The following is a 26,299-nucleotide window of genomic DNA, read 5'->3' on the forward strand; positions in this document are numbered from 1 at the left end:
CCGCCAGGCCCCCTCCCCGCGAGACGCCCGGGCTGCCCCACGCGCCGCCTGACAGAAAACCGCGGCAACCCCGCCCCTCGCTCCTGCCCTCCGCCACGGTGCCTGAGGGGAAGGAGGGAGATACACCCATTACATTTCTTTCCTGACATCTTCAGCAAACTGGAAAAAAGTAAATGTAATGGAAATACAAGCACAATCAATTTTAATGTGTGAAAAATCAATACGCAGTAACATCTTTCAAAATAAGTGTTCTTTTTTCCTTAAAGGTGGCTACACAGCACGTTCAGAATCCTAAAAATTACTGTCCCAAACCAAAGAGAAGATGCTATCAATTTCTCTTTAAATGTAAAAACAACATGGAGCCCTTTACCAAAAATAGTTTATTGCACAAAACTTTTAAAGGAATTCCTATGCACATTATTTTCATAATCAACATGCTTTGTATGATCATAAACATTAATTGTACATAGCGTAACTCCTCCATCCCCTGGGTTATCCACTCAAGAACATGAAATGATGAACATCATTAACTGTACAAATACAGCCTAAGCAGAAATTACTGAATGTCATGTATAAAACATAACAATACTTCCTTTACCCAGAACATCTTTCCCTCCCCTAGAAATCTGTGCATCTGTATTGGAAATTAGGCTGCCCTACTGCCCAAGACTGAAGCATTACACATTAGTAGGAGACAAGAGTGATCAGATGACAGCTGATGAGCATTAGTAATTACTTTGGACTGTAACTGCTTTCGCATGAAAAGATTTCAAGGCTCTGGTCACAGCAAGTTACATGCAACTATTCACATTTCCCCTGCAAAGTTAATAAAATACACATTACAAGCTTTTGCATCACCAGTAGTGAATTTGTCATCTTTTAAGTTAAATTTATATTGATAATACTATCTGTCCCTATTGCACCTCCAATGTTGTCACACCTAGCATTAAAAACACCCAGGCCACTGCAGTTGACTCCCCTAAGGAAGAATAAGTAATCCATGAAAATATGAGCACTAGAACTTTCATTCTGGATATTACTCTACATATGTGAAATTCTCATAGATTTCAGCTAGGATATTGCCTGAATAAACAGTATGGGATCAGATCCTCCCATTGCATGAGTGGATAAGGGGCTCAGCTGATCCCAATACAGTGCACAAATATTTCCAAGAAATCTGGAAGACAACAGAATGGAGCATTATGCAATGTTCAGTAACACCAGAGACTCAGATGCACAATTAAAAGAGTCCTCAAAACCCAACAGCATTTGAAAAAGTAATGCTGCAGCATTTACCAACTTTCATCACTTGGGAAACATTCTCACATTACAGTAACATTTCTCCTTTATCAACAAGACTTGGTTTACTAGGTAGCAACCACTGAAGAAAGAAGACATAGAAAATACATTCTATTGCAGCGCTCAAAAAGGGAAAAGAAAAAAATGTTTAAGAGATTATTCTTCAGTTTCTAAAAACACACTAGTCTTAATGAGGCACTGATTTTCCTCTGATGTATTTGGCGGTGCTCTGACAGGCAGAGGGGAGGCAGTTTTCATTCCTACAACTAGTTTGTTTTATTGCCTACACAGCAGAGACCTGGAGCTTTGTAGAGCAAGCACGCTCAGCTTCAGGGTGAGGCTTTTTAATAGAACAGCAACTATTTCTCTGGATAATTACGAAACATAGCTAATGAGCTTCAAACAAAAGGCCTTGCTTTTATCACATGCTGTGTGTGTGAAGGCTTCCCAGTGACTTCTGTAACTCAACTGACTTAGTACCTCACCAGCTTTAGACCCTCAAGTCTCGCTGTCTGTCCTTCATTTAAGTAAATGGCATGGTGCTTCTGTTTATAGAAAAAACACATGGTGAATATAAAATGAAAATACCTAGTGTCCAGGTATGTTCAGAGAGAGACAGGTGGGTCAATGCGGAAATCTAATCTGAACACTTCACAACAGCTCCCTCATCTTTAAAAGGAAAAACATGCATCTAAAGCACATAAGCTGTATAAACTCAGATGTCTTTATAAGGAGCTAGTGAGAAAATGCAGCACTGCACTGAAAACAGAATGCAGTATGGTTATTGATACGAAAAGAAGAGGAGAGCAGACATTCTGAAGAACTATGAAGGTTTCTAACCATTCTGGCTTCTTTGATACCAGATAAAACCTTTATCCATACAACTGTTGTCAAACTTAAGAGATTAAAACATAATGGATTCTTAACTGTAGGCAATGTATTCACTAAAATGAACAGCAACATTAATGCTGCACAAGTGTTATTTTATTTAAAATCCTGAACATTTGATAAACTTTTTTGTACTGAATATATTATTCATTACGTATTTTTAATTTTGTTCTTTAACAATACTGCATTTTTTTTTTCTTCTTCAAGCTTAATATACAGGCAACTTCAAGAACATGACAGCAGCGAGATAATCAGTACCGTTTACTCTGCAAAGTAGACTGCAGCAGTATGCAGACATTAATGCGTCTGAGCTAGTCTAAAGCTTTTGACTTTACTTCGAATTGTTTGGTAATTCTGTATAATGGGCACCTAATGCCACACTAATGCACCAATTTCAAAACCTTGACTTTTAGCATCACTTGACTTTGATCTCAATAAAATGTAAGTTAAAAGCCAGTAGCTGAGGGGCATGAAATCAGTATAGACATTTTAGGTGCAAAGTGTTCAACTGGACTAGAGCTTGAACTGGTAATTATGAGAAATGAAACTTTGGATAAATATGGGTGGGTTTGGGTTTTCTGTTTGTTTGCTTATTTTTTGCCTTACTGCTAAGCAAACTGCAATCATTTTCTTCCCCAAACAACCAAACCCGTCCAAAAGCAGCAACAGTCTCTTTGGAAGAATACATGAACTAGAGTTTTTTTTTTTTTAAACGCCAACCTATAGTGGATATAACTGACATGTTTTATGTTTTAAAGACAAAAAACATACTAGTACATGAGTTGCCACTAAATCTTCCAAATAATCTGCCACGTATATTTTGATCTGTGCTTTAGCACTTAACACATTAGGCAAAGCAGTACCTCCACACTGAATTTTTGAACGAGGAGAGGACGGGCTTATCGCTGCACTATGAGCCACATGGAGCAATGGGACCAAGGGTGAAGGAATCTGAAGTGGGCTGCTTTAATAATCATCTAGTCAAAGTGGCTGGAGAGGCGCTGCCACAGTACCAACATTTCCATTCACGGTGGACACCTTGTCATAGAGGGTGCAAAAAGTAGGGGAAATGTGTGGGAGAAGATAAAGCTAATAAAAATAAGTTTATAGGCATTATAATTTTGTCTTTTAAAGTAAAAATAATTACATTTCTAAAAGCTCTGGCTTTAGGGGCTAATTTCCCTAAGCCATTTGTACAGTATGTCAAAAAACAGCGAACTTAAATGTAACATTAAACAATGACAGTAACAAAAAACCCTCATGTCAGCCTTAACTTACAGTATATAAGCATATTAAAACAGATATTCAATGTCAGAAAATTATGATTTTTGCTTATATATATATATTACACGCATACCTTTTTCAAGGGTGTCTACTTCAAAAGTTGAACTAAAAAGGTGCAAGAAGTGTTTGTGCAGTGAAGCAAAGCTCCCTACTGGCCTGCGACTGTAAGAGAAAAACTGTGACACTTCAGAAAACATCCCAGGCAAATCTGCCAAAGATACATACTGGTCTGCATTGCTTGTCTTTACAGTCTTGTTTCTTTTGCCATAGGTCAGAGGTCATCTTCATAACTAGAAATGGCTTCAAATGAAATTTTTTTCTCTAAATACAGATATCTGTAATCTTAAATTCAAGATTAAGAGATTATAGGAGGGAAGAGAGAGGATGTTCAGAATACCCAGTTCTCAACCACTGCTAATGGCTGAACATGAGCAGAACTTATTTTTCCCTGTGATTTGGATACAACCCAAGATAGGGGAAAACAACACACACACCCCCACCAAATTAAAAAAAAAAACAACAAAAAAAACCCACCAAAACCAGATGTTACATAATTAACAGCCATTCTTTAACAAACTCACTCAGATTGAATAAATACAGACCTGGAACCAGATGCTCCTCTTGACCTCATTTTAAACCTTCATCGGAATCTCTTACTAAACCCCAAAATGAGCTAGATTTATCACTTGGCAGTCCCCAACATGACACAATTATTATGGTAAGGTTTCAAACAAACCCTTGGAACAGCTTGTTCTGCATTTAATATTACATCAGTTTCTCAAAACCATGCCCTTTGCTTCTACAGGCAAAAGCACAACTCTGAACACAGTTTTTAAAAATGAAATAAATAAATAGATTTGATAAAGATTTGTTTACATACTTAAAGCAATAGGAAGAAAGACAACTGATAAGGAGGTTATAGTGTCATAGCTTCCTTGTCACTAACACAACAATTCTGTTTCTTTTCATCTACAGTAGGAATCTCCTGCTGGTCTGATGCAGTTGCAGGACTGGTAGAGGTAAGGTCCATTAGCTGCCCCTCAATCTGAGTCCACGAAGACATTGATTCATGTACTGTAATGGTGTGTTCCTCCATCTGACGCTGAAGGCTGTCCATCTCTTGCCTTTTGAAAGTATTGAGAACAAAAAAGCAAAAATTAACAAGCAGAAAGCTAACTGCTAAATGCAAGATCAGAAAATGACTTTTCTGATTCTTGATACCTACTCCAAGACTATCTAAGCTATAGCTGTATACAAGAGAAAGAAGACTACAGGAAGCTTAGGAATTGTCTGTCTTTAACTTAAGAGCAAAACAAATACAATATGCTTAATTCAAAAATAAGGGCCAACAATGCAGCAACTCCTTTGCTGCAGATACTCATTGCCAGGGATGATGCAGCACTGTTTCCTCAGTAAGGCACTTAGTGACTGCAACCTGATGAACATGGTACTCTTGCAGGTATGGAAGACAACATGGGAGGTAAAGGTGAGGAAACCAGCACAGAAAAATAACTAGATAAACACATTATGACTTTAGTCAGGCACCAATTTAGCAAAGCGACTGGTCTGGTAGTACAGGATCACAGAACATTATCCCAGGCTCACTCCCCTCAAACATCAACTGAGGTGGTAATAGCAGCTCAGTTTTCCTAATAACCTGAACTCCCCGTCTTCCTGAAGTTGTAGCTTTCCTGCTCAGAATCTCATGTGCAACGTTGTAAGGGAAGATCTGAAAACATATTTTGGCAGAATGAACTTCCTCTGTAGAGGTTTCTTACTAACACGCTGCCTGGGCTCCTATCACGAGCAGCCTTTCTGATGCCGTGAAGAGAGAGAAACACCAGCTTTTCCACCAGCAAGAACAACTAGAAATAGCTGTTTCTGGTTTGTTCTGCTGTGTACAATTTAGGATGGACATTTTGTATAGTAAAGGCTTCTTTCCCTATTTCATTACCATATAAGCAAGCACTTACAATGACAGAACATCCTACTGTCCTAAATATAGTCTCAATAAGAGGAAAAGAATTCATTTTACAAATCCTTTTTTCCTTAGGCTGGCAGCTGGTTTCTTGGAAACATTTTTAAGATTATTTAATATGGTTGAAAATAACAGGTCATACTTTAATTGCCGGAGACAGCTGTTCAGATTTTTTAAAGGCTCCTTGCTCACAGCTGTTGATGGTTTCAACAGTTCTTCCAGCAAGGCAGCAGGCACTGGACAATCAGGAATCTTGACTGGAGTCACAGGATTTGAAGAGTTATTCTCTCCTTTCAGTTCCTTCCTCTGGTAAAAGGAAAAAAAAAGAAGAGTCAGAAAAACAATAAAGTTATTTAATCAATTTCATTTTTATCACAGAGCCTCACATCACACTACTGGTACATATCTGCATTATAGAGCGGGAATCAGAAGCACATTTATGTTAAGTCTCATGGGTCACAAGCAAAAGTTCATTATCTAATGTCATCTGCTAGCCATGCTCATAAGTAAAAAAACAGCATCTAGAACGACCTACTCAAGAACTCAGCCCAGTAAAGACATAAAACAGGAAGGATTTAAAGCAAATAATGTGGATCTTCACAACAAATTTTAATAATATACTTTCAGTATAGTTAAGAGAACAACTCAGGAAAAAAAAAAATCAGTTAAGTACAATCAAAGAAATCCTTTTGGAAATTCTGGAACCTGCAGGATAAGGTATCAGGACCAATGTCTACAAGAACGAAATGGAGGCTTTCATACGAAATTCTGTCTCACGAAGTGAGAGAATTACTTCAGGGAGGGAAAGAGCAAGAGATCTACTATCACTGCATTTTCTGTGTACTAGTAGCAAATCAGAAAACTCAGAGAAACCACAAATAGTTACCTTTTTAAATTGTAGAAGGATGAAAAACTAGACAGTATGGAGAGGACAGACACTTGAACATTAAGAAGGTATTAACTATAAGAAGGTATTAACTCCACATTTGCCCGTGATTCATTATTTAAGTGCTACCTTTTTTGCTTTATTATTATAAGTCAAAATGTAAATGTAAGATAATATACTAAACACAAAGATTTCTGAAGTAAAAGGTGGGAAGTCAAGATCATGCCCGCAAATCTTCCTGGTTTATCATTTAAATATCAGAACATTAGTAAGGCTGTATCATAGGCAGGCATTTCAGTTCAGAGTTTTCACCAGGTTTCCTGCAGCAGAGTATTTTCCAATACTTTAAGAGCATTAGTGGAGTAGGTACCCTACAACATGTATTCTTCCTATTTAAATACCTTCTTCATCTTGCCATGTTTCAGGTCCAACTTCAGTTGCTGGTTCTGCTGCAGCAGCGACTTCATGCTGTTCTTCAGTTCAGTCACTTTAGCCTGCAGCATAAACTTATCCTTCTGAGTCACTGACAGGTCTTCCCTCACCATTTCCAACTCAGTCTTGATATTCTAAATGGGAAAAGAAGAGAATCAACATGATACAGGGAAACAGTATAAAAATTCCAGCCAACTAATGTTTTTAATATTTTTTTTCGATTTCCAGGGGAAACTTGAAAAAGAAACAACACATACCACTGCTATTTGAAACCAATTTCTCCTGGCAGAAAACCAGAAATTAAGATTAAAAAAAAGTCAGTAGCCTATTTTAATGGCATAAGGTCAAGGAAGTAAGAAGCTAACAGCACAGTCAAAGTATAACTGAAAAAAGTAAAGACACTGCAAAACACATAGTGAATAAGTTTTTATGAATAAAGAATTATAAAAAAAGTATCAGAAAAGTATCAGTATAAAACAATATATTGTTTTATTTATCCCCCTACAGCAATACCAGTTATCCATCAGAAAACCAGCAAGATTAAATACCTGCAAGACAACTTGTACCCCTTCTAACTCCTTGTGGCTGCGCTGTTCACTCATATCCAACTGCTGCTTAAGTGTTTCAATTTCTCTTTCTTTTTGTTCTACTTCCCACTTGAGGTCTTCCACCTACCAGGGGGAAAAAAAAAAAAAAAAGAAAGTCTTTAGAATTACTATAGGTGCAATCAACCACAAAATCTGAAATACATTATTATGTCTCATGAACCCTTCCTGATTCTAAGAAAACCTAGCAAGACATCACTAAAAAATGCTGAATTAAAGACAAATGAAGTCGTACAATGCATCATAAATAAAAGATAAACACAGTGAATGTACAGTTTTTACCTCTTGGCTTACTATAGGCTGTTCAGTAAGCTTGTCATCCAGCTGCTTCTGCAGAAGTTGGAGCTGAGACCTGGCTTCTGCCAGCTCTTGCTGAAACTGTGATACCTCCTGGGAATGTTTTTCATCCTCTACCCTGCACAGCAGGATTAACAGACACAGCAGTTATTCCACCTGTCGTTTAAAACAAGTACTTCACTGGGTTAGCTATGTAACCACAAATGACATGACAGTGTGTGGAACCTGGTTAGTTACAGCTTTGACTGAAGGCTTTGCCAACACATTCACAGCAAGAGTTAAATCACAAAAAGATTTTATACGAGAGAGATGCATGAATATATCCTTAAATATTGAAAAAAAAAATTCCTTGAGCACTGGTAATAGTCCAGTTACAAACAATATATCATACAGTAAAAACCAAACCAAACCAAAAAACCTGTCAGCAATTTTGCTTTTGTTTTAGGAGGAATAGGATTAACCTTATATCCATTCTCACGTAGGTCTGATAACTTCTTACAATTTAAGAAAATATCTTCCATACAAGAAAACAAATTGAATTTGAATATACTGTGGAATATATTCAACAATCAAATTCATCCTCTATGTAGCTGCTTAAGGACGTGAAAGGGAGAATAATAATAGGATATATATGAAGTGTTAATCCTTACTAGTAACATGGAATACTAGAAATCTGTGTTGAAACTGTAAAAAAAGCAGATGGTGAAGCCTAAATACAGCGCACTTCAGGTCTAACTTTATTACGAAGAGACAGAAAAATGCAAGTATTCGCCTAGAGTCCAAACGTGCATCTTACGGTCAGGCTCAGATGGGTACATTTCAACATAATCCACTCCAGAGTGGCAACACCAAAAATTCACTGATGTATGTCGTTTTCCGAGGCTTTGTTTTATTTACTATTCTCTAAGAACTTGGACATTTACTTACTGCAGTTTGTCCACTTCAACCTGAAGGGCTTGGACAAGCAGTTCTTTGGCATGTAGCTCTTTCTTAATTTCACTGAGCTCAAGCACAGCAGCTCTGTAATGACGACGGTTATGTGCTGCATCTGCTTTGGCTGCTGCTTCCTACAAGAAAAAAAGAAAGATGCAATTTCTTCATTTTATCACTGTAGGTGAATCATAAAGGGAGCTAGACTAAAGGGGTAGTCTAGCTACAAATCAAGAAGGAAGGAAGTTGTGCAGCTGTTAACACTTCTCTTTTTGTCTAAAAAACTTTATTATTAGTGTTGTTATTCTTATTAACGCTAATGGTGGTTAATAACTCTATATAATGGCAGAAGCACATTTGCCAGACTGCTTCTTCATTGTGAATTTTTGGATGAAGTATCATCACTTCAGGATGTCCCACGCATTACAAGTCATAATGGAACTTTCCTGGTAGTCAATGAGTATGCTTAACACAGGGCACAACAGAAAAGACATCAACTGATCCTTCAGCCACTGGCCATCATGACAGAGACCCTGCAGGAAGCAGTCAGTGCGTTATAAAGCATAGATTTTGTTTCAAGCTACTTGTCAAATACTTTACATTTAAATTACCTTTTAAGTAAATAAAAGGAAAGATGAGCCATTACCTGCTTCTTAAGGTCTTTAACTTTTGACTTTTCTTTCTCTAAGGAAGCCTGTAAAGCTTGAATAAGTTGTTGCATTTGCTGATCCTCTTCCTCCTTCCGCTTTAGGACTGCCTGAACCTGTATCACATCACAAAAATCACATTTTGTGCGGGCTCACTGGAAGACCAGAAATGCCAGTAGAGGAAATATAAACACAAGCCAATGCAGGGATTGCAAAAGTTCTCTCCGCTGTTCACCGGTAACGCCTCATGGTACCCTTCAACCTCAAAAGTAGCTATGGTTAAATGGTAGCTCATTGCCAATATTCACATTCGCTTATACCCCACGAATATATTACTATTGGCATAAAAATTGTTCATCTCAGTGAATCCCTATGTAACATGGTTTGTATGTTACAAATAACTTAAGTGAGCCACACTTTCACTATTGCAAATATTTTAGTGCGATTTGGTTTTTTCCAAAATAAACAGCTCTGTTTTGTGCAAAATCTCATTTCTGATCTCTTGTTTAGTCTCCTATATTACTGCTGTTAGGCAACACACGGGAGACCCAGATCTGGAGAAAATGCACTAGCTCTGTATCATATGAGTGAAGACGTCTACATCCTGTTATCAGAAATATGAGCTAATTCCTTTCTCAAGATATTATATCAAAAGGTCAAATACCTGTAGATTCAGTTGTACCAAGTCTGCCTCTCTTTTTGCTAATGCTGTTTCGAGGATATTGTTGTGCTCCCGCAAAGCAGCGTTGGACTGACTAAGACCTGTAAGTTTTCCACGCTCATGCTCCAGTTCAAGGGCCAACTTCTTATTGATTTCTTCTAAACGTTTTATCTTCCTCCTGAAGCCTCTAGATTCCTGAAGCTACAGCCAAAGAAACAAACAAATCAAACAAACAAAACCAAACACCTCCAGATTACTACCACAAAAAAAGTTGTGAGCTAAACTCATTAAACGTCTTGCTTTCCCAGAGTGGGAATTCTTTTTTTTCTTTTTTAAATGAATACTTCAAAATAAGTTCAGTTAGGTATTTTTTTCCTTTTGGAAGAGTAAAATGCTTGCTAGAAAGTAGAATCCAGGAGTACTGTTCAGGTGCAGATCAAGAGTAGTTGATGCATGTAATTTTTCTGTGCAACTGTACAACTGAACACCACCACCCTGCCCTCAAAATCACTGAGCATCCATGACTCCAAATAGTTTCAAAAGATAATGATTCATGCATCCTCACCATCTCATGACCAGACACAGCTGGTATCTAATACAGGAACTACTTTTCTCTCTCATCTTCTTTTCCCCTATACAACAATGATTCATGAAACCACCAAGAACCAGCACAGGGCAGCAAAATTAGCAAGTGTCCCTGACACGATGTTTCCTATGTAAGATTCTGATTTCCTGTACTGTTGGAGTAAAATTACGGTACTAAAATTTCTCCCTGTCTCTCAGGCACTTTTTACTCTCACCTTCCCATTTAGCATGCAAATTCAAGCAATCACCTCATCCTCAAGTTCCAGCACTTTCTCTCTGTATTCTTCAAGCTCCTGGCTGGTAAGTGAAATCACTTCTTGCAACTCTTTTTCCAGCATCAACTTACTGCTGCTAACAGCTTGCAATTCTGTCTCCAGAGCTTGAATCCTTTCCTAAGGACAAAGGGATCACAAGTGTGATTAACAGATCACCCATCTACAGGAGTAATTTTGTTTTGGTTAAAAAGTCTGCTCTCTAGCATATATTAAATGAGGTGCTAGTGCTTCATGTGAAGGTCTTGCTCAGAGCTTTCCACCCTTGCATCCAGCTACTGCTGTTTGATATCTTTCTCCAGTGGTGCAAGAATTGGAACTTCCCCCAAATAAACGAATTTTCTTATCACAGGCATAACATACGAGTAAGTTATGACTAACCTGAAGAACTTCTAACTGTCAATGAGAAAAAAGCAGTAAGAGTTAGAATTTTGGAAAATGTTCAGATGCTGAGCCTTTCAAAAAAAAAAAACAACCAAAAAACCAACACCCAACCCAAAAAACAAACCAACAATAAAAATTAATCAGGAAATTTAGCACTAAGGCTGATCATCCTCTTGAGCTTGGATTATAACTGTAACCTGGAAAGGTAAAAGTAAAATTAAAAAAACAAACCACCAAACCAACCAAAGCCTGCCAAAATCACCTCTCTCAAATGTAGTCAAGGAAATTCTTAGTGCTCAGAACACTGATAGGATGTTTTCATCTAGCTTTATATTACAAATATTTTCATCACTTTAGTGTAAAACTATATTTCAAGACTTATATTTAATAACACGATAGCTCTATCTTTGTACTAACAATATTAAAAGACATCTGCATACTTGAGCAATCTTGTTGTTTCCACCATCAGTGATTTGTGCTTTTAGTTTGCTCAACTCTGCTTCAGCAGATTCCTTTGCAGCGAGAGATTCCTGTAGCCGACGACTAAGAATGCCAACTGCATTCTCATAGGCTTTATGTTTTGCTTTCATCTCTTTCTGAGCGCTCGTCAGATCTGACCCTAGACGCTTCATTTTCTGTTTCTGCTCAGTAATGGCCCTGGAGTGAAAGAAAAAACAAAACATCAGGTAAAAACAAAAACTGCTTGAAAAACAGTACTAAAAGTTTAATTTTTCACATGGCCCAACAAAAACCAACATCCACCTCTCTCCCTTTGTCCCAGTCACCCACCTCATCAAAGAAAGCCATCAGGTTGGTAAGGTACAGTTTGGCCCTTTGCAAGACAATACCTTGAAGACTCTTGATAATTACTGTAAGTATTTTCTTAGAATGTTAAGAGGTCTTTGTCAGAATTATTTAAACTCTGATATGAAGGAATATATACTACTCTAAAAATAACACAGAGTTTAGAGTAAGAATCCAATCTAATCTGAGATCCTTGGTGGATATGTCAGGTATCACAAAAACCCTGTGACCACCAGTGGGGAAAAAAAAAGGTTCTCATTAATGCCAACATTCTAGCCAGTCAAGGCTAAAATTCAGTGAATGATAATTAGGGTAAGCTCCAGTATGTATGTTGTATGGCAGAGACTGCTGGTTAGAAATGTAAGTGAATCAGAGGAGAAGCTGCAACTCCTGTACAGCATGTAACCAACACTTTGCCATGCATATGGCTCTGTATGACTCTCTGACTATTTAGATTCCCCAAATGAAACACTAGGGAATAGGAAAAGACTGATTGGTAAAAAGGTGACTATGAAAAATAAATGCTGTAGTTCTTTTGTCTGTGCTAGAAGAACACTTACTTTTTTGCTTCTTCTTGCATTTGTTCTACTTGTTGTTTTAATGCCTGATTTGCGTCAGCAAGAGATGTCATTTGTTCCTTATCGAACTGCAAAGACTTAATAGGAAGGAAAAAAGCATCCATGAGAGTAAGAAGAAACGCATGTTTGCCTTATGTTGGATTATAAAAGAATAAGCATGAAATTTGAAAACTACTTCCATCTCTAAATATAAACTGTTCCAAGGTTCTCCATCTCCTTTTTCTTTCCCTTTTATTTCTTCTTTAATTCTTCCCTCTGTGGCCTCCACCGTAACACGTATGAATACAGTTCTAGTTTGGCCTTTGCTGTCAGATGGAGTTCACTTTGGAACCAAGGAAACTGCTTCCACATGACACCTCTACCACTCCTGTAGCATGCTTCTCCCCACTTATAATGAGCTGTTAATAAGCAGTCACGTATTTACAGAGTGTTGGTAGGTATATGCTCAAATGTACAGACAATATTAAATATGTAAACAAGAACCTTAACTTGCAGGTGGTCATTCTGTTTGTTTCCAAAGTTAACAGAAATAGCAACATATCCTGGATGTAGCACTCTCAAAGTCCAAAGCTTAACACCTTCCATACCTGTAGGCGTGTTTCCATATTGTCTCGTTCTTTCTGCACTGACTGAAGATGATTTTCTATTTCCACCATCTGCTGGTGAACCTGAGATACTTCCTTCTGTAGTTTGGAATGTTCCAATTCAAGTGACTGTTTTTCAACTTGAATTTTCTGTAGCTCTCTTTTTAACTCTTTCACTTCTGAGTCCAGCCGCTTCTTTGTAGTTTTCAGTTCGCTAATCAGCTGGTCCTTAGAACTTGCATCTCTTCGATAAGCTTCCACCATCACCTTGGACACAAAAGTTTCAAGAGGACAATGTCACCTTTGTTACAACTTTACAAATTTAAGAGTAATTTACTATGAAGTATTTACTGATATTCTTTTAGTTTGTGAGGAGAGGGGTGGTGGTCAAAGAATACAAACCAGCATCATCTTCTGTAACGTATTTACTCTGGTTCAAAGATTTTTATGTAAGCTCAGATATCAAATACCACTATGTATCAGCAGTTCATAAAAAAAACTCTGAGTGTTTATAGCAGTATGGCATACTCTTCTTCACATTCTATATGGAACTGCACTAATTACATACCATTTTTTTAAACTAATCTAATTGTAAAAAATTAACCATCCCATGCACACAGTTAATAACTTTTGGCATGAGAAAAGCACTTAACTGTGACTGACATTTTAAACAGCTTTCCCAAACTTAAAACTAACAAGCTAAAACAACCTTTGGCATTAAGTTAATAAGCAATCAAGTACTAAATTAATGGTGCCACTCTATACATAAGACACACGTATGTGCAACACTAATGGCGTATCATTTCAAATTAATGTTTCAAAACTGTGTAAATTCAGAATAAATTTTGCAATAAAGCACTTATTTTCGATATAATTACTTTAGTAACTATCATTTTTCAAAGCTGCAGGAAAATTACAACACTTGAAGATTTTCCTGAGTGCTTTTGCAAAAGCATACCTAGCATCAACAGACCAAAGAGAGATTTTATATGGCATAACTACTGGCAAACTCCCTGAAGTCCAATGAAAACATGAAATGGTTGGTGGATCTGCTTTTATGTTAGTTACAGATAAAAGTTGAACTGTATAAAATACAGAAACTGTATAATTATGTCACAAAGTTCTTTGATACAGAAAATTGCTTCAAGTGTCCTCAGAAACCCCTCAAAAGTACATGCCTTCACTGTAAAAAAAAAAAAAGTATATTCCTTGGTTTTATTTCGTTGAAATAGTTTGCTTTTGCTTACCTTCTGCTGCAGAAACTGTTCCTTCACTTTTTGAACCTGTTTTTTAAGGCTGGCATTTTCTTGTTGCAGATTTTCTATCTGCCAGAGGAAAAAAAAGCAAATACGTTGCTTTCCATGCCAAATGTCATATTCTATGTTATTTCAAGCAGTGACAGTATCTTTTGCTATGCTTGTACCAATCACCTGATCTAATGAGGATCCTGTTTCTGACTAGGCATCTCAATGGCACTGTTAGATAACACAACGTTTTATACAGAAATACATTCACACAGGTCACCACACAGCAAGCCTTGTCAACCCTCAGGAATGCATGAAGTCCCCTTATCCTGCCATTAAAGTTCTAATAGGCATCATTAGTGTACATATGTTGTATCTGGATGGCATCTGTTCACACATACATGATGACCAAATGAAGAAACCAGCTGGTTCTTTGAAGGAAAAAACCCCATCTTTATGTTAAATATATAGTTCTTCAAGACTTGTATTGGTAATAGTATCAAGTCCCATTATTATCTTCAAAAGAAATCTCTAAAGATTACCAGGAACTCATCATTACCAGGATTCAAAATGAAAGCTCTTGCTATACAGAGCACAGACGAATATAAAACTCAGGTGTGAAAGGGAGAGTCACCATAATTAAAAGCAGTAACAAAAAGAATAAGGATATGCATTAGGCTTGATCTTGTAAAATAGCTCAGTGGCTAGAATAAAGCCTCAACTGGTACACAGCAATATGCAAAAGCAAACCCTTGTATTGTTTCAAGAGAAAGGCACAATTAAACATGACCAACTTACTGCATAAGGAAGATGTTTGCCCCACAGTGCCACAGAAAAGGCGTGCGCTAAAAAATTATTTCCAAAACTGTGATCTGTACTCAAAATTATTGCTCTTTAAAAGTGTTAGATTTTAGAAAGGTGGTGGCTCTTGGAAACGGACGGAACAAGATAAATTAACCTCAGCTTCCCATCCCATACCACACAAATGCATAAACGCATATAGATACCAAGGGATATTAAACTGTAAGCTCACCAATGATCTAACAGGATGTAAAGCGTCAGATAGTCTACCAACAGGGAAAAATAAAAGAACTGATTAAAATAGTCCCACTAGCTGAATCTCACAACTACAGACATACACAAACTCACATGTATCAATTTCCTCTCATGTACTTGGCTCTATCATGTGCCTGTGGCAATAATTTCCCTGCAACAGCTATTGTAAATAAGATACTCCTAGGGATTCATTACCTGGCTTGACTTGATTGCCATTTCTTGCCTCAGTTGTTCCAAGATTTCTGATGCTATTTCTCTATCTTCTCCAAGGCGCATTGCTCCTTCGTCAAGCTGCTCTTTGCTTGCCTTTGCTGCCTGCAGAGCTACTTCCAAGACAATCTTCTCATTCTGCAAATACTGGATCGTGTCATCTTTAGAAGTAGCGTCACTTTGGAACTCTTCTAATCTGGCCTTCAGTTCATCATACTGTGTTTGCAGGTCATCCAGGGACTGCTCTTTGAGGTGCAGTGTCTCTTGGGTCAGAGTGAATTGCTTCATTAGGTCTAGGTGTTCTTGCTGTAAAGATTCAAGCTGCAGATCTCGCTGATGCAAAGTCAACTTGACCTGAGAAGAAGTATTTTAAGATTAAATTCATACAAAATGTTATCTTTGCAAATGCACTCCAATGAAAAGAAAATATTTAAACTAATATTTTAGCTTCTAGAAGAAAACAGCAGAAGGTGAAAATATTTTTTCACTTTCCTAGGCCACTTCTATTTGCTCTATTAATTGCATTGATTGCCTTCTGTAGCATCTGTAATCTTACAGGCTAAGCAATGACGAGAATGACAAACCTAAAATATTCTTAAGTAAGATTCACAGTATTCTAAATTTTTATTTGAAAAATGCGTGCACAGTAGATATACTGGGTAAATTCAGTGTTATTAATGATAATGCCATATAATTACATGGAATATAATACTGAGCTATCACATACTTCATCTCATTCCAGCCCTTGACATGCTGCCTTTGTAATGTTATAAGATTAAAGCAGGACTCTGTAGCGAAGTGCAGATTTATATGCTGTAAGTGTATATAATATCCTCACTGCCTGACCACTTTGAACATGGATCTATGCTTCTTGTCTACTGAATTCACTAAAAACACCAACTTCTACAAGACAGTAGTTCTGAAATTTCAAAAAAATACTGTTACTGAGGTGGCTGAAAAAAAGGGAGCCTTTTCACCTGGGACACAGTGACTTTGATATGGACTTCATTTTTGAAGCAACATTTCAGGCTTTAAAAAAAAGTTGAGAGCTCAGGATCTATTTACTATTGCCTTTTCAGCCAAATAAGGATTTCCCTTCAAACCCTTGTGAAGTTGCCTAACAACAGTCTACCTGTTCCAATTCTTGCTCCAATGTTGCTGCAGAATCAGCCATTTTCTGAAGCTGTTCTTTCTCATCCTCAAACTCCTCTAGTTTTCTCTGCAAGTCTTCTTCCACCATGGTTTTAGCCTCCTGGATCTGCATGAAGGCAGCTTCTTGATCTAACATGTCAGCCTGCACGGAGAGGAAAAGAAAAAGGTAAATTATAACATTTCTAGAGAAAAGACACAAGCAAAAATAATTCTGATGTCTGCCATGTCTTTACTGAAGTCACCCAATCATATACTTAAGACACTTCAGAATAACAGTGAATGTCTTGTCTACATGTGGCAATCTGAATTCCTCTTATACAACACCATGTCATTTTGAACTTGATGAAACAAGACTTAAAGAACAAGAATCTATATTAAAATTAAGCTGTTTGGGAAAATTCTGAAACAGAAGAGATTCCTTGGATGCTGTAGCTACTTCATGAAATAGCAATTCCTGTCATTTACACAACCACTATTATTAACACTGGCCACAGATGGGATGCTTCCACTAACCTGCTGCTTTACTGCCCTTTGAGACTTGGAAGCACGAATGTCACTGAAATTAAATGGGATTTAAGGTTCTAAGTACTTTGAAAGTGAGCGTACTGCAATTCAGATTTTACCCATCTTTTCTTACTGGAATGCAAGAAGGACAAACCTGAGTACTGAGCAATTTCACACACTTAAGAAGCACTTTATTGATTTAGTTTAACTTCCAATTCAGTTTTCTCTTGAAAAAGTTCCTGAACGGGCAAAGGAGAACATTCACATCCACCTTTAAAATTCAATTAAAAACACATACCAGAGCTGAAAATGCAAGTATCACCTTGGAATAGGAAGCATGTGGCTTTGCTCCCTCTTACTGTTCATAATATCATGCAAATTTATTTGCTCTGAAATATTGACTGTTTTTATAATGCAGCATTTGAATCCATTCATAACAATTCAATGTTACTTTGCCAGAATAGCCTTGAGTTTGCAAAACCTAAATACACAACCTAGGCAGAACACAATTTATGAAGACCACCTACAACCATACCTCAATATTTTGCAGCTGTGCTGCAATACGTTCCTTTTCTTTAATGGATCTGTGCTGGGTTTCAGTCAGCTGCTGAGACAGTGTCACATTCTCTAGTTTGAGATGTTCCAACATACCTGCTTGGGTCATTTGCCCAGCCTAAAGGAAGGAAAAAAAAAATCACCAATTAATACCAACAGTCAAAATTTGGCCAACATATTTAAGAGTTTCAGGGGAAAAAAAAAAAAAAAAAAAAAAAAAAAAAATCACATTGAATCTATCGGTGCCTTATCTCAACTACTACTTTCACGGCACTGCAGATCTTCATCCACAGAAGGCAAGTACTTTGATTAAATTTATGTCTCAGCCTTAACGTGAACTAACACCTCATGATGAAAAACAAAACACCATCCCAGCCTGCTCTCCACCTGAAGAATACACAAGTTAGACTGGCTCCCTTGTCCAAGGTCATAAACAACAACTTCTGCATAAAACTAACATAAAAAAGAACAGATTCTCAGTCCTCCCATATGCAAGGAAATCATAATACCTGTATATTGGCCATCTCACTCTGCAGCCTGACACGGGCCTCCTGTGCTAGTACAAGCTGCTGCTGGTACCACTGCCGCACATTTTGGAGCGATGTGATTTCTGTTTCAGATGCCTTTAGCTTATTGGTCAGAGTGGTCCGTTCCAACTGCACCTTCTGAAGCTGGTTCTGTAAGGAAGCCAACTGCTGTCGCAGATCATGAACTAGAAACAGAAAAATAAAGAACTTGGGCTAGTGCACTCCATGGTTCTATTTTTATGCACACATTTTCAAGACTTGTTGCTGTAATTGCAGTTTTTTCAGGCTTTTTTTTTCCCTTTCTTTTTGAACAAAAACATATATGCCTAATTACATAAAGATTGGCTTTTTCTGTAAAAGCGAGGGGAAGTGCTAGAATCCAAAGTATCAGGTCATAAGCAGAACAAAATTAAAATAAATGGATCGCTTCTTTAAACATTTGAAGTTCGTTAGAGGCAGAAAATATGAACTAATTAAAAATCATGAAGCAGGTATCCTGACATGCAGAATCACCATTACAAAACAGTATGTGTACAATTTTCTAAAAACCATTAGACCACTGTAAAACAGTTGCTAGACTACATATTTATGCTTCCCTCTATAGGCCAGCAGTGGCAGCTTGCAAATTGTGGCACTTCTGAGACAAACCAAAAAACAATCATCTTAAAATTGGACCATTTTATTAGTATGCAATCAATGAAACACAAATTAAAATTCCTTCTTGCTCCAGGACTTCAGAATTATGTTGAAATAAAATGACTTATAGAAAAACAAATTTTAAAGATTGACATTTACATCATCCCACCTGTACTGTCTCTGGTGAGAACATTTTTTTGCATATCTTCAACCTTCAGCAGGAGTCTTTGGTACTGCTCCTCTGCTAACTGCAAATCAGTATTTGAAGAAGCCAAACTAGCATTCTTTGCTTCCAAGGCATTTTGCAGGTCAGCCATTGCTCGTTCCAGATCCCAGCAAGACTGCTTTAATGTGGCCACTTCCGAGCTCAGAGATTCCTGCTTCTGCTGGCTGTTCTGGCTGTGTTCCATCTGTGCCTGAAGCTTCGTGTTCAAAGCTGCAAGTTGGGCTTGTAGCTCAGTCTTCTCTTTGAGAGCCTGAATGTGTCCCAAAAATCAAAATACGTAAGTCTTAAGAGAAAATACCTTAATGGCTGACTAAATAAGATGCCCAGCAAAATGGCTTTGCTAAGGCAAAGACGATTTGCTTGTAAAAAGTTCTTTTTTTTAAAGTGACATCTCACCTTGCGGGTATTTCAAATAGTCAAAGAAAATACAGAGGAAAGCACAGACAAGACATATAGTATTATATGTCAGTAACCATGTCAGAATTTTTAATAAAACATATGTTTCCACACGTTAAGGAAGAATGCTTTCTATTATATGTGTTATACCATCAATCAATACAAAGAGTAAAAAGAGCTATTATAGACATCACTACCATTACTCTAGATTTATCATCTCTGTTTTGACTTTTTTCAATTAAAAAAAACCCTTTTTTTTAAAGCCTTTGAAGACTTTACTGACTTTAAATTTATCCTCTTAAGCATCCTGGTGAAGTACCTTGTAAACTTTTATACATTAGTTTCCCAACGTATAACCTTATTCAACAATGTTATTACAAAACACAATTCCCACAAGTAATGAGTAGGAGGCTCGTGAAAATTAATTAAGATATTAATATAATTTGCTAAATACAGAAATTCAAATTCATTTTCTACCTGATTAGCTTCTAGAGACAGTGCTTCTAGTTGCCCTTCAAGTCTCATCTTCTCCTTCAGAACCTGCAACATTTCGTCATGAGTTCCTGCGATAGAGCTTTCCATAGAAACACTGGAGACAGAGACATCACATACACAGTTAAAGAGTTAGAATACAACAGTCATCTCACTGAAGAAAAGTGAAGCTGAAATTAAAAGGTACTCAAACTCCATACGTGACCTAGAATTTAGGTAATTTTTTCTGGCTTTATGATGGATCCAGGACACAGTGAAACAACCTTCATTACCATGCAAAAAGATAAAGAAATTATATTCACACTAAGGTTTTATACATTAGTTTCCTATATTTGCATCAACTAGAATCTAGTGTGGCACCCATATATTTGTTATTTTACCAAAGTGCCATGGTTGACTTCATTATATTCTGTATCTGCAGACAAATGGACATAATGGGAGCACAAAACCTCCACAACTGTTGTCTGGAATTGTCTGCTTTAATGTGAAAGTGCTTGAGAAATACCAACAGCTGTTGCAAAAGAAAGAAGAACAGGTATTTGGTATATGGGATTCCTTACGCATCTTCCCTGATGTACAGCCAAGGAGTCTCGAGAAAAAGGGCAACATCATCTCCTCTCTCTCGTTACTGTAATAATTAAGTCTAAGCTGGAGTAATTGTCAACAACTGATTTTACCTTAACATCTCGGGGCATTACACTTTATTCCAAAGGGAAAAAAGGTGCTTTCAACGTTAACATGTATAAAATATGCATCTGCAGACAACTGATAAAAAAACACAACTGCATTGTTAAGGGCTTCACCAGTCATCCGCTCGCTTGCTAAATCACAGTTTAACACCTACCATCTACGCATAAGCTTGTGAGACCAAGTAAATCTCATTCTGTAAGGGCTGAAGAGGATAGGAGTATCTATGACAAGGCTCTTGGCATTTCATAACTATTTGAGGTCTGAAAGGTAGGTATGTGCATAGATCAGGAAAAGAACAATAATAAATATCACTGAGTCAGTTAGGTCTACACTTTCAGACTTTAAAGACCAATGCCACATCAGTGATTCAGTGAATGAATGCCTGCTTCCCAAGCAAACAGAGAGAGAAGCAGCTGCTAGTAGAACATTTAAAACACACTGTCAGTGGCAAAGATATCTTTTTCTAAAGATATACTTAGTAAATAGGTACTCAGGTGACCCTTCAGTTTCTTTTAGAATCTGTAAGTTAACAACAGATTTGATCACAATGAAGTTAAAACTGGATCCAAAGTTAGGAGGTAAGAGTAACAGGCTGCCTATTCCAAGAAAGTATAATGCCTAATAATGGCCTCACAGTATGGTGATCTGTCTTACCTGCTCGAAATACTGTCTCTCCTACTACGTACTTCCCCATTATCTTCTTGCTCTTGGGCTTGATGCTCCACTGCTGCAGCCTGTAGCACCTCACTGATGGAAGGAAATTGCCCCATTGCATCGGGATGTATCTTCTGACCATTTATTGTATACGGAATACCCCGTTTGTCTTCTGCATTCTGTAAATTGTTATACAGCCCTCTTCCTGACACGCTGCTGTAGGTAGAGCTGTCACTCTCATTTCCATCCAGCCTCATTCCCACTTCACTCCCATCAATCTCTGAAACGCTATCTCCTGCCAAGGAGGAATTCTCTATTCGATCATCTGTGTCAGAGGGTAGACTAATCTCAGAAACAACTGACGCTGGACCGCTTCTGCTTTGCTTCAGAGTCCCACCAGATAAATCAGTAGCCACAGAATTCCCAGTAGCACTTCTAGAGTCTGAATCTTCAGTTCTGTAGTCAGCCAAGGACCGGATCTTACTGGGCTTAGATTTTGAACTTCTTCTATCTTTTGAGGATGCTGGAAGTCCCAAGCTACCCAGTTTTGGCCCCCTGGGGACACTGGTCCGCAAAAAGGAATATTCTTTTGTCATTGCTACAGTGCTAGCTCTTGGCAAGATTTCTGGATTTAACATCAGCTCAGGATCTAGGGTGCTGGAGGGCCGGTTTTTGGATGTAGACTGATTAGACTAGAAGACGCAAAGAGTCAATGATAAATTTCAGAATGTTACATTCAAACTAGCATCAAAGACTTATTTTGATGTATAAGTTCATAAGTAAAGCTCTACACTTTTACATTAATATTTAAATATATGCATCATTTCATAAACAAGGTAAATTACATCAGCAATCAACTCCATCAAGGCTCAGTAACTGCATGCTGAAAATGATCAAGATAGACTCCAAAAGCTAACTGAAATATATAGAAAAAATTGAAGATACAGGTTACTTAAGTTTTGGGTTCGTTTTTTTGCCCCCCTATTTTGAGTACGTTACCAATGAGGTAACAGAGAAACAAATTTTGCATGTCCAGAAGAAAAAAATGCTTCCTCACATTTGAGAAAACTACTGAACATTTAAAGGCAAGAAAACGGTAATTTAGAGCACAGAAAGGATAAAGTTTTCAAGCTTCTCAACAACACACTGAATCTAGAAGGTCTGTTGTGTGGTACTCACTCTTTCTTGATGCCTTTTCACTCTATATTGTTTGAGCTGTTCTTCTAGCCGTCTTCTTGCTTGAAGTCTTATTTGTTCTTCTTTCTCCAACGGGAGTGAAGACTCTGCTGAGCCTGTAAGTGAAAGGTATCTTCACAGTCAAACAGAAAACTCCAACACAGGCAAATCTGATGCAAAAGGAAAAAGCCCCTTCTACCACCAGCAACATGCTTCATGCTTAAGCAAGGAACGCAAGGAAAGGCCATTGGCATGCACCTCAGAACACCCTCTTCTAATATATCCTTGTGTAAGCATTGATAAAGCCTGTCTATTTCCATTGCTCAGTTTGGAAATGCTGTAGTTCCTCCACATATAGATGACAAGAGATTATACAGCAAGAAGAAAACTATTGCTATCATTTAATCTCACCCATCCAGCACTTCTGACAGTACTGAAATTATAAAACTATGCAGTCCACTCATTCCCTACAGGTCAGGGAAAGATGTTCCCTAGATACATTTTCTTTCTTTTTGCTAACTCACATTAAGTCTTTCTCATAGTAAGCCTTTTTAAAAACATTATTTCAGAATACTCCTGCAGCATTAGACAGCTTAATATAAAGGCTTCCCCTTTCTCTCCCCTTTATTGCTCTTCTCTTTCCCCCTTTATTGCTAGCTTAAAATCACCTGGTTCTGCTGTTCTGACTTTTTTTTTATGTTACCTGTTACTCCTAATAATCAAGAAGATTAGAATAGCTTCAGCCCCAGAAAGCATAAATTCCCCTCCAGCGTAAGAACAATTTTTAAATGGTAAGGCATGTGTCTTAGCTGCAGCAGAGGGTGGTTTACTGAAAGAAAATGAATTGTAGTTCAAAGTAAAAGCTTACTGCAAAAATGAAGTTTAGTCCAAGCTTAAATGATGTTATAGGATTCTAGAGACAGGCTCAGAGTAAAAAGCTTTACGCAGCAAGAGAAAGCAGGGGCGCCACCGTAAACAGATGCTTACACAATTCAGTTTCTTGCATGGGAAGACTTAGTTTGAGAGACTGCAAAGCTTCTTTCCTAAGAACTATGCCCTCAGCACTAGTTCCCTGAGACTTCCTTAGGCTTTCATGGAAACCAGTCACACCTGAGGACGACTCTTGACCCTGTGCATTGCTGGTGGGGTCAAAAGATACAGGAGAGTCAGGGAAGAGCGACTCTGGCCCATTCTGGTAGGCGTCCACTTTGCTGTTTTTCTCCAGGCTTCCCTCTTCATTTGGCACTTCGTTGGTGTTAATACTGGTAGCTGGAAAAGAAAGTTTCACTGAGCTACACTGTAAGCCACCCCATTTATTTTTACACCTCCACCCAAATACAATGCTACCACTATTGCCTTGAGACTGTAAGAATACAGAAATTTCTAATGACAGCAATTGACAGGAGGAATTCTATAAAGGGCTTTTGATTCTCCATTTAAAAAGACCCAAACAATTACCTTTCATTTGCTTTACTACATCGCCTTCAAGCAGGACCTCAAAAGTGACCATAAAGTATCTTCAAAACCTCGCATGGGTTTTTAAATCGTTAGGTTTAGAAGCATGAAACACTGAATGTAAGCAATGTGATCTGTGTCTCACTGAGTGGCAACCTACTACAAATAAGATTCTCGGCAACTGCGGGCCTGTGCTGAATGATTCAGCTATTTGGTATGCTGCTGGGCACTGGGGAGAAAGCACCCACCATCCAGACCTCCAGCCTGGGCCAAGCAGAGTTTCTCAATTTCAAACAGAGTTTACTTTTTTCAAATAGGACATCCTCATCAAAAGTACAGCAGCAAAGCTCACATGTATCAATATTTTTCTTTTCCACCAGGAAAAATACATCTTCAAAACTAGTTCAACACTTCACAGGTTTGTATTTTGGATTTCTCACACATTTCCACTTCATTCAGTTGGGGACTACTTGCATTTATGAAACCGCTGTTGCAACAAAACTGTGTATCTAACTTTAAATGCATTATTATAGATCTCAAATGAGCAGGGTACTGAAATAGCCACTGTCTTTCTGTTCATTCCCAGACCATATATCACTGGAGTAACTGGTGGAACTCATTGGAATAATATAGAAGATTTCATTATTTTTTCATAAAGATGTTTGAAAATATTTAACATTTATTATCACAAAGTATATGGAAGCGGAAAAATCAAGTTTCCTCTTTCTATTTTCTCCTCCTCTCAGAGCTACAGACTTAAATAAGCAGTTTGTTTTTTTTAAAGTCTGCTCAAAGAAGATGCGGGGGGAAAAATAAACAACAAACCAAAACTGAGAAACAGATCCTCCCAAAACTAGGTGTTTCCAAGATTCATATGCAGAAATATTCTGTAGCCAGGAAGTTGATTACAACAATTCAATAAAACTTTAATTATTGATTTAGACCAACCCATTAACATATTGCTGTTAAACTTTTTTCTCCCCATATAATGAATTACTACAAACTTCTGAAAGCAAAACAATTCAAAAATAAAGCTATTATCATTGATGGATGTGGTGACCATTAAAGCCCACCCTGAAATTAAATAAACCATATGGGAAAAAGTTACAGGTAGGAAGATAGGATTTTTTAATTGTTTTCCCTTTTGTTATTGAAGAAAGCAAAAGGTTTCCTTTAAAGTGCAGTCAAATTTCACTTCACAGTAATTTCAAGAGGGAAAGATACATTTCCACCCCTAACCATTTGTTCCCACCTCTGCAGTGCATCCTCCCTTAAGCCACCACAGATGTTTGTACAGTGAACCAGCTCAGAAGAAACTGAATGAGGAAACTGAATGTGGGTAAAAATATGTTTTCAGCCTTGGGTTGCCAAAACCCATCAGCTCTCTAAGATTTGAATTAAAACACTTTTGAGTATCTTATTTGTCACGCAGAGAACGTTGTCAGGCCATTTTAGCCTGAATCAGTTCTCTGATTTAGTTCATCATGTGGTCACAAAATCACTTGCAAGCACGATGGAAGGGATGGGTGCAACAAGAATGCAAAGGAGGACAGAGGACAGGACTGCTTTTTTAATGACTAACCAACCTAAGTCAGAGTTTAAGGCATTTTAAAACTAAGAGGTTGTCAAAACTAAATTTAAAAGAGAAGTCACTGCTAAGAATAGCCACAAGAAGCCAAAAATGAGAAGGTACCTCACACATTCAGAAATATTGTTTCTGCCCATCTTTCAGAAACTCCGGCTATTACTGCATCAGGTTTATACGTTATTTACATTTTTATCTTCACAGCTGTGAGGGGTATACATATATAAAACAGATGGTGGAGCAATATTCTGGAGAAATGGTTTCCTGGCAACTTCCTGAGGCCACGAGACAATCTAAATGCTGCCTTGAACTAAAGTAATTTAATAGCAGTAGTGTCAACACAACTGCAGTCTCCTTAGAACAATGGGGGAGGAGATGCAATTGGACTGAAAACAGCAGAAAGACACACTACCTATTTGTAAGCCACAATTCAATTGTCTGGACGATGTCCAAGAGAGGAGAAGACAAGGAAGTGTGACCTCTTCATAAAAGATGAATCATCACATAACTACATTCTGCCAGTCTGATAATGGGCAACGTAAGAAATGCAAATAAAGTCTCAGGCCTCCACTTTCTTGCCTGTGACAAGATGACAAATCCACGGCACGAGGAGGGCAGAAGGCTAAC

The 26,299-nt window shown here is 37.7% G+C and overlaps 1 protein-coding gene across 2 annotated transcripts in view; it reads right to left on the minus strand.

Annotated features, from left to right (window-relative positions):
* Window positions 1-365: 365 nt before the first annotated feature.
* Window positions 366-26,299, minus strand: part of GOLGA3 (golgin A3) — a 29,212-nt gene continuing 3,278 nt past the window's right edge. The window contains exons 3-24 of one of the 2 annotated variants that reach the window (XM_068412594.1): window positions 23,743-23,901; window positions 22,636-22,748; window positions 21,457-22,148; window positions 20,098-20,209; window positions 19,168-19,474; window positions 18,345-18,547; window positions 17,816-17,953; window positions 16,757-16,918; window positions 15,610-15,978; window positions 14,362-14,439; window positions 13,118-13,381; window positions 12,513-12,607; window positions 11,589-11,805; window positions 10,741-10,884; window positions 9,911-10,108; window positions 9,246-9,362; window positions 8,597-8,736; window positions 7,655-7,787; window positions 7,316-7,438; window positions 6,737-6,901; window positions 5,592-5,755; window positions 366-4,595 (exon numbers count right to left, since the gene is read on the minus strand). In XM_068412594.1, the coding sequence (XP_068268695.1) occupies window positions 4,388-4,595; window positions 5,592-5,755; window positions 6,737-6,901; window positions 7,316-7,438; window positions 7,655-7,787; window positions 8,597-8,736; window positions 9,246-9,362; window positions 9,911-10,108; window positions 10,741-10,884; window positions 11,589-11,805; window positions 12,513-12,607; window positions 13,118-13,381; window positions 14,362-14,439; window positions 15,610-15,978; window positions 16,757-16,918; window positions 17,816-17,953; window positions 18,345-18,547; window positions 19,168-19,474; window positions 20,098-20,209; window positions 21,457-22,148; window positions 22,636-22,748; window positions 23,743-23,901 (4,301 nt within the window). In that variant the 3' untranslated portion in view covers window positions 366-4,387. Of the gene's footprint in view, window positions 4,596-5,591; window positions 5,756-6,736; window positions 6,902-7,315; window positions 7,439-7,654; window positions 7,788-8,596; window positions 8,737-9,245; window positions 9,363-9,910; window positions 10,109-10,740; window positions 10,885-11,588; window positions 11,806-12,512; window positions 12,608-13,117; window positions 13,382-14,361; window positions 14,440-15,609; window positions 15,979-16,756; window positions 16,919-17,815; window positions 17,954-18,344; window positions 18,548-19,167; window positions 19,475-20,097; window positions 20,210-21,456; window positions 22,149-22,635; window positions 22,749-23,619; window positions 23,902-26,299 lie in introns of both variants that reach the window. The other variant, XM_068412593.1, reaches the window with a different exon arrangement.

This window comes from Nyctibius grandis, chromosome 14, assembly GCF_013368605.1.
Source record: "Nyctibius grandis isolate bNycGra1 chromosome 14, bNycGra1.pri, whole genome shotgun sequence".
NCBI classification, from domain to species: domain Eukaryota; kingdom Metazoa; phylum Chordata; class Aves; order Nyctibiiformes; family Nyctibiidae; genus Nyctibius; species Nyctibius grandis.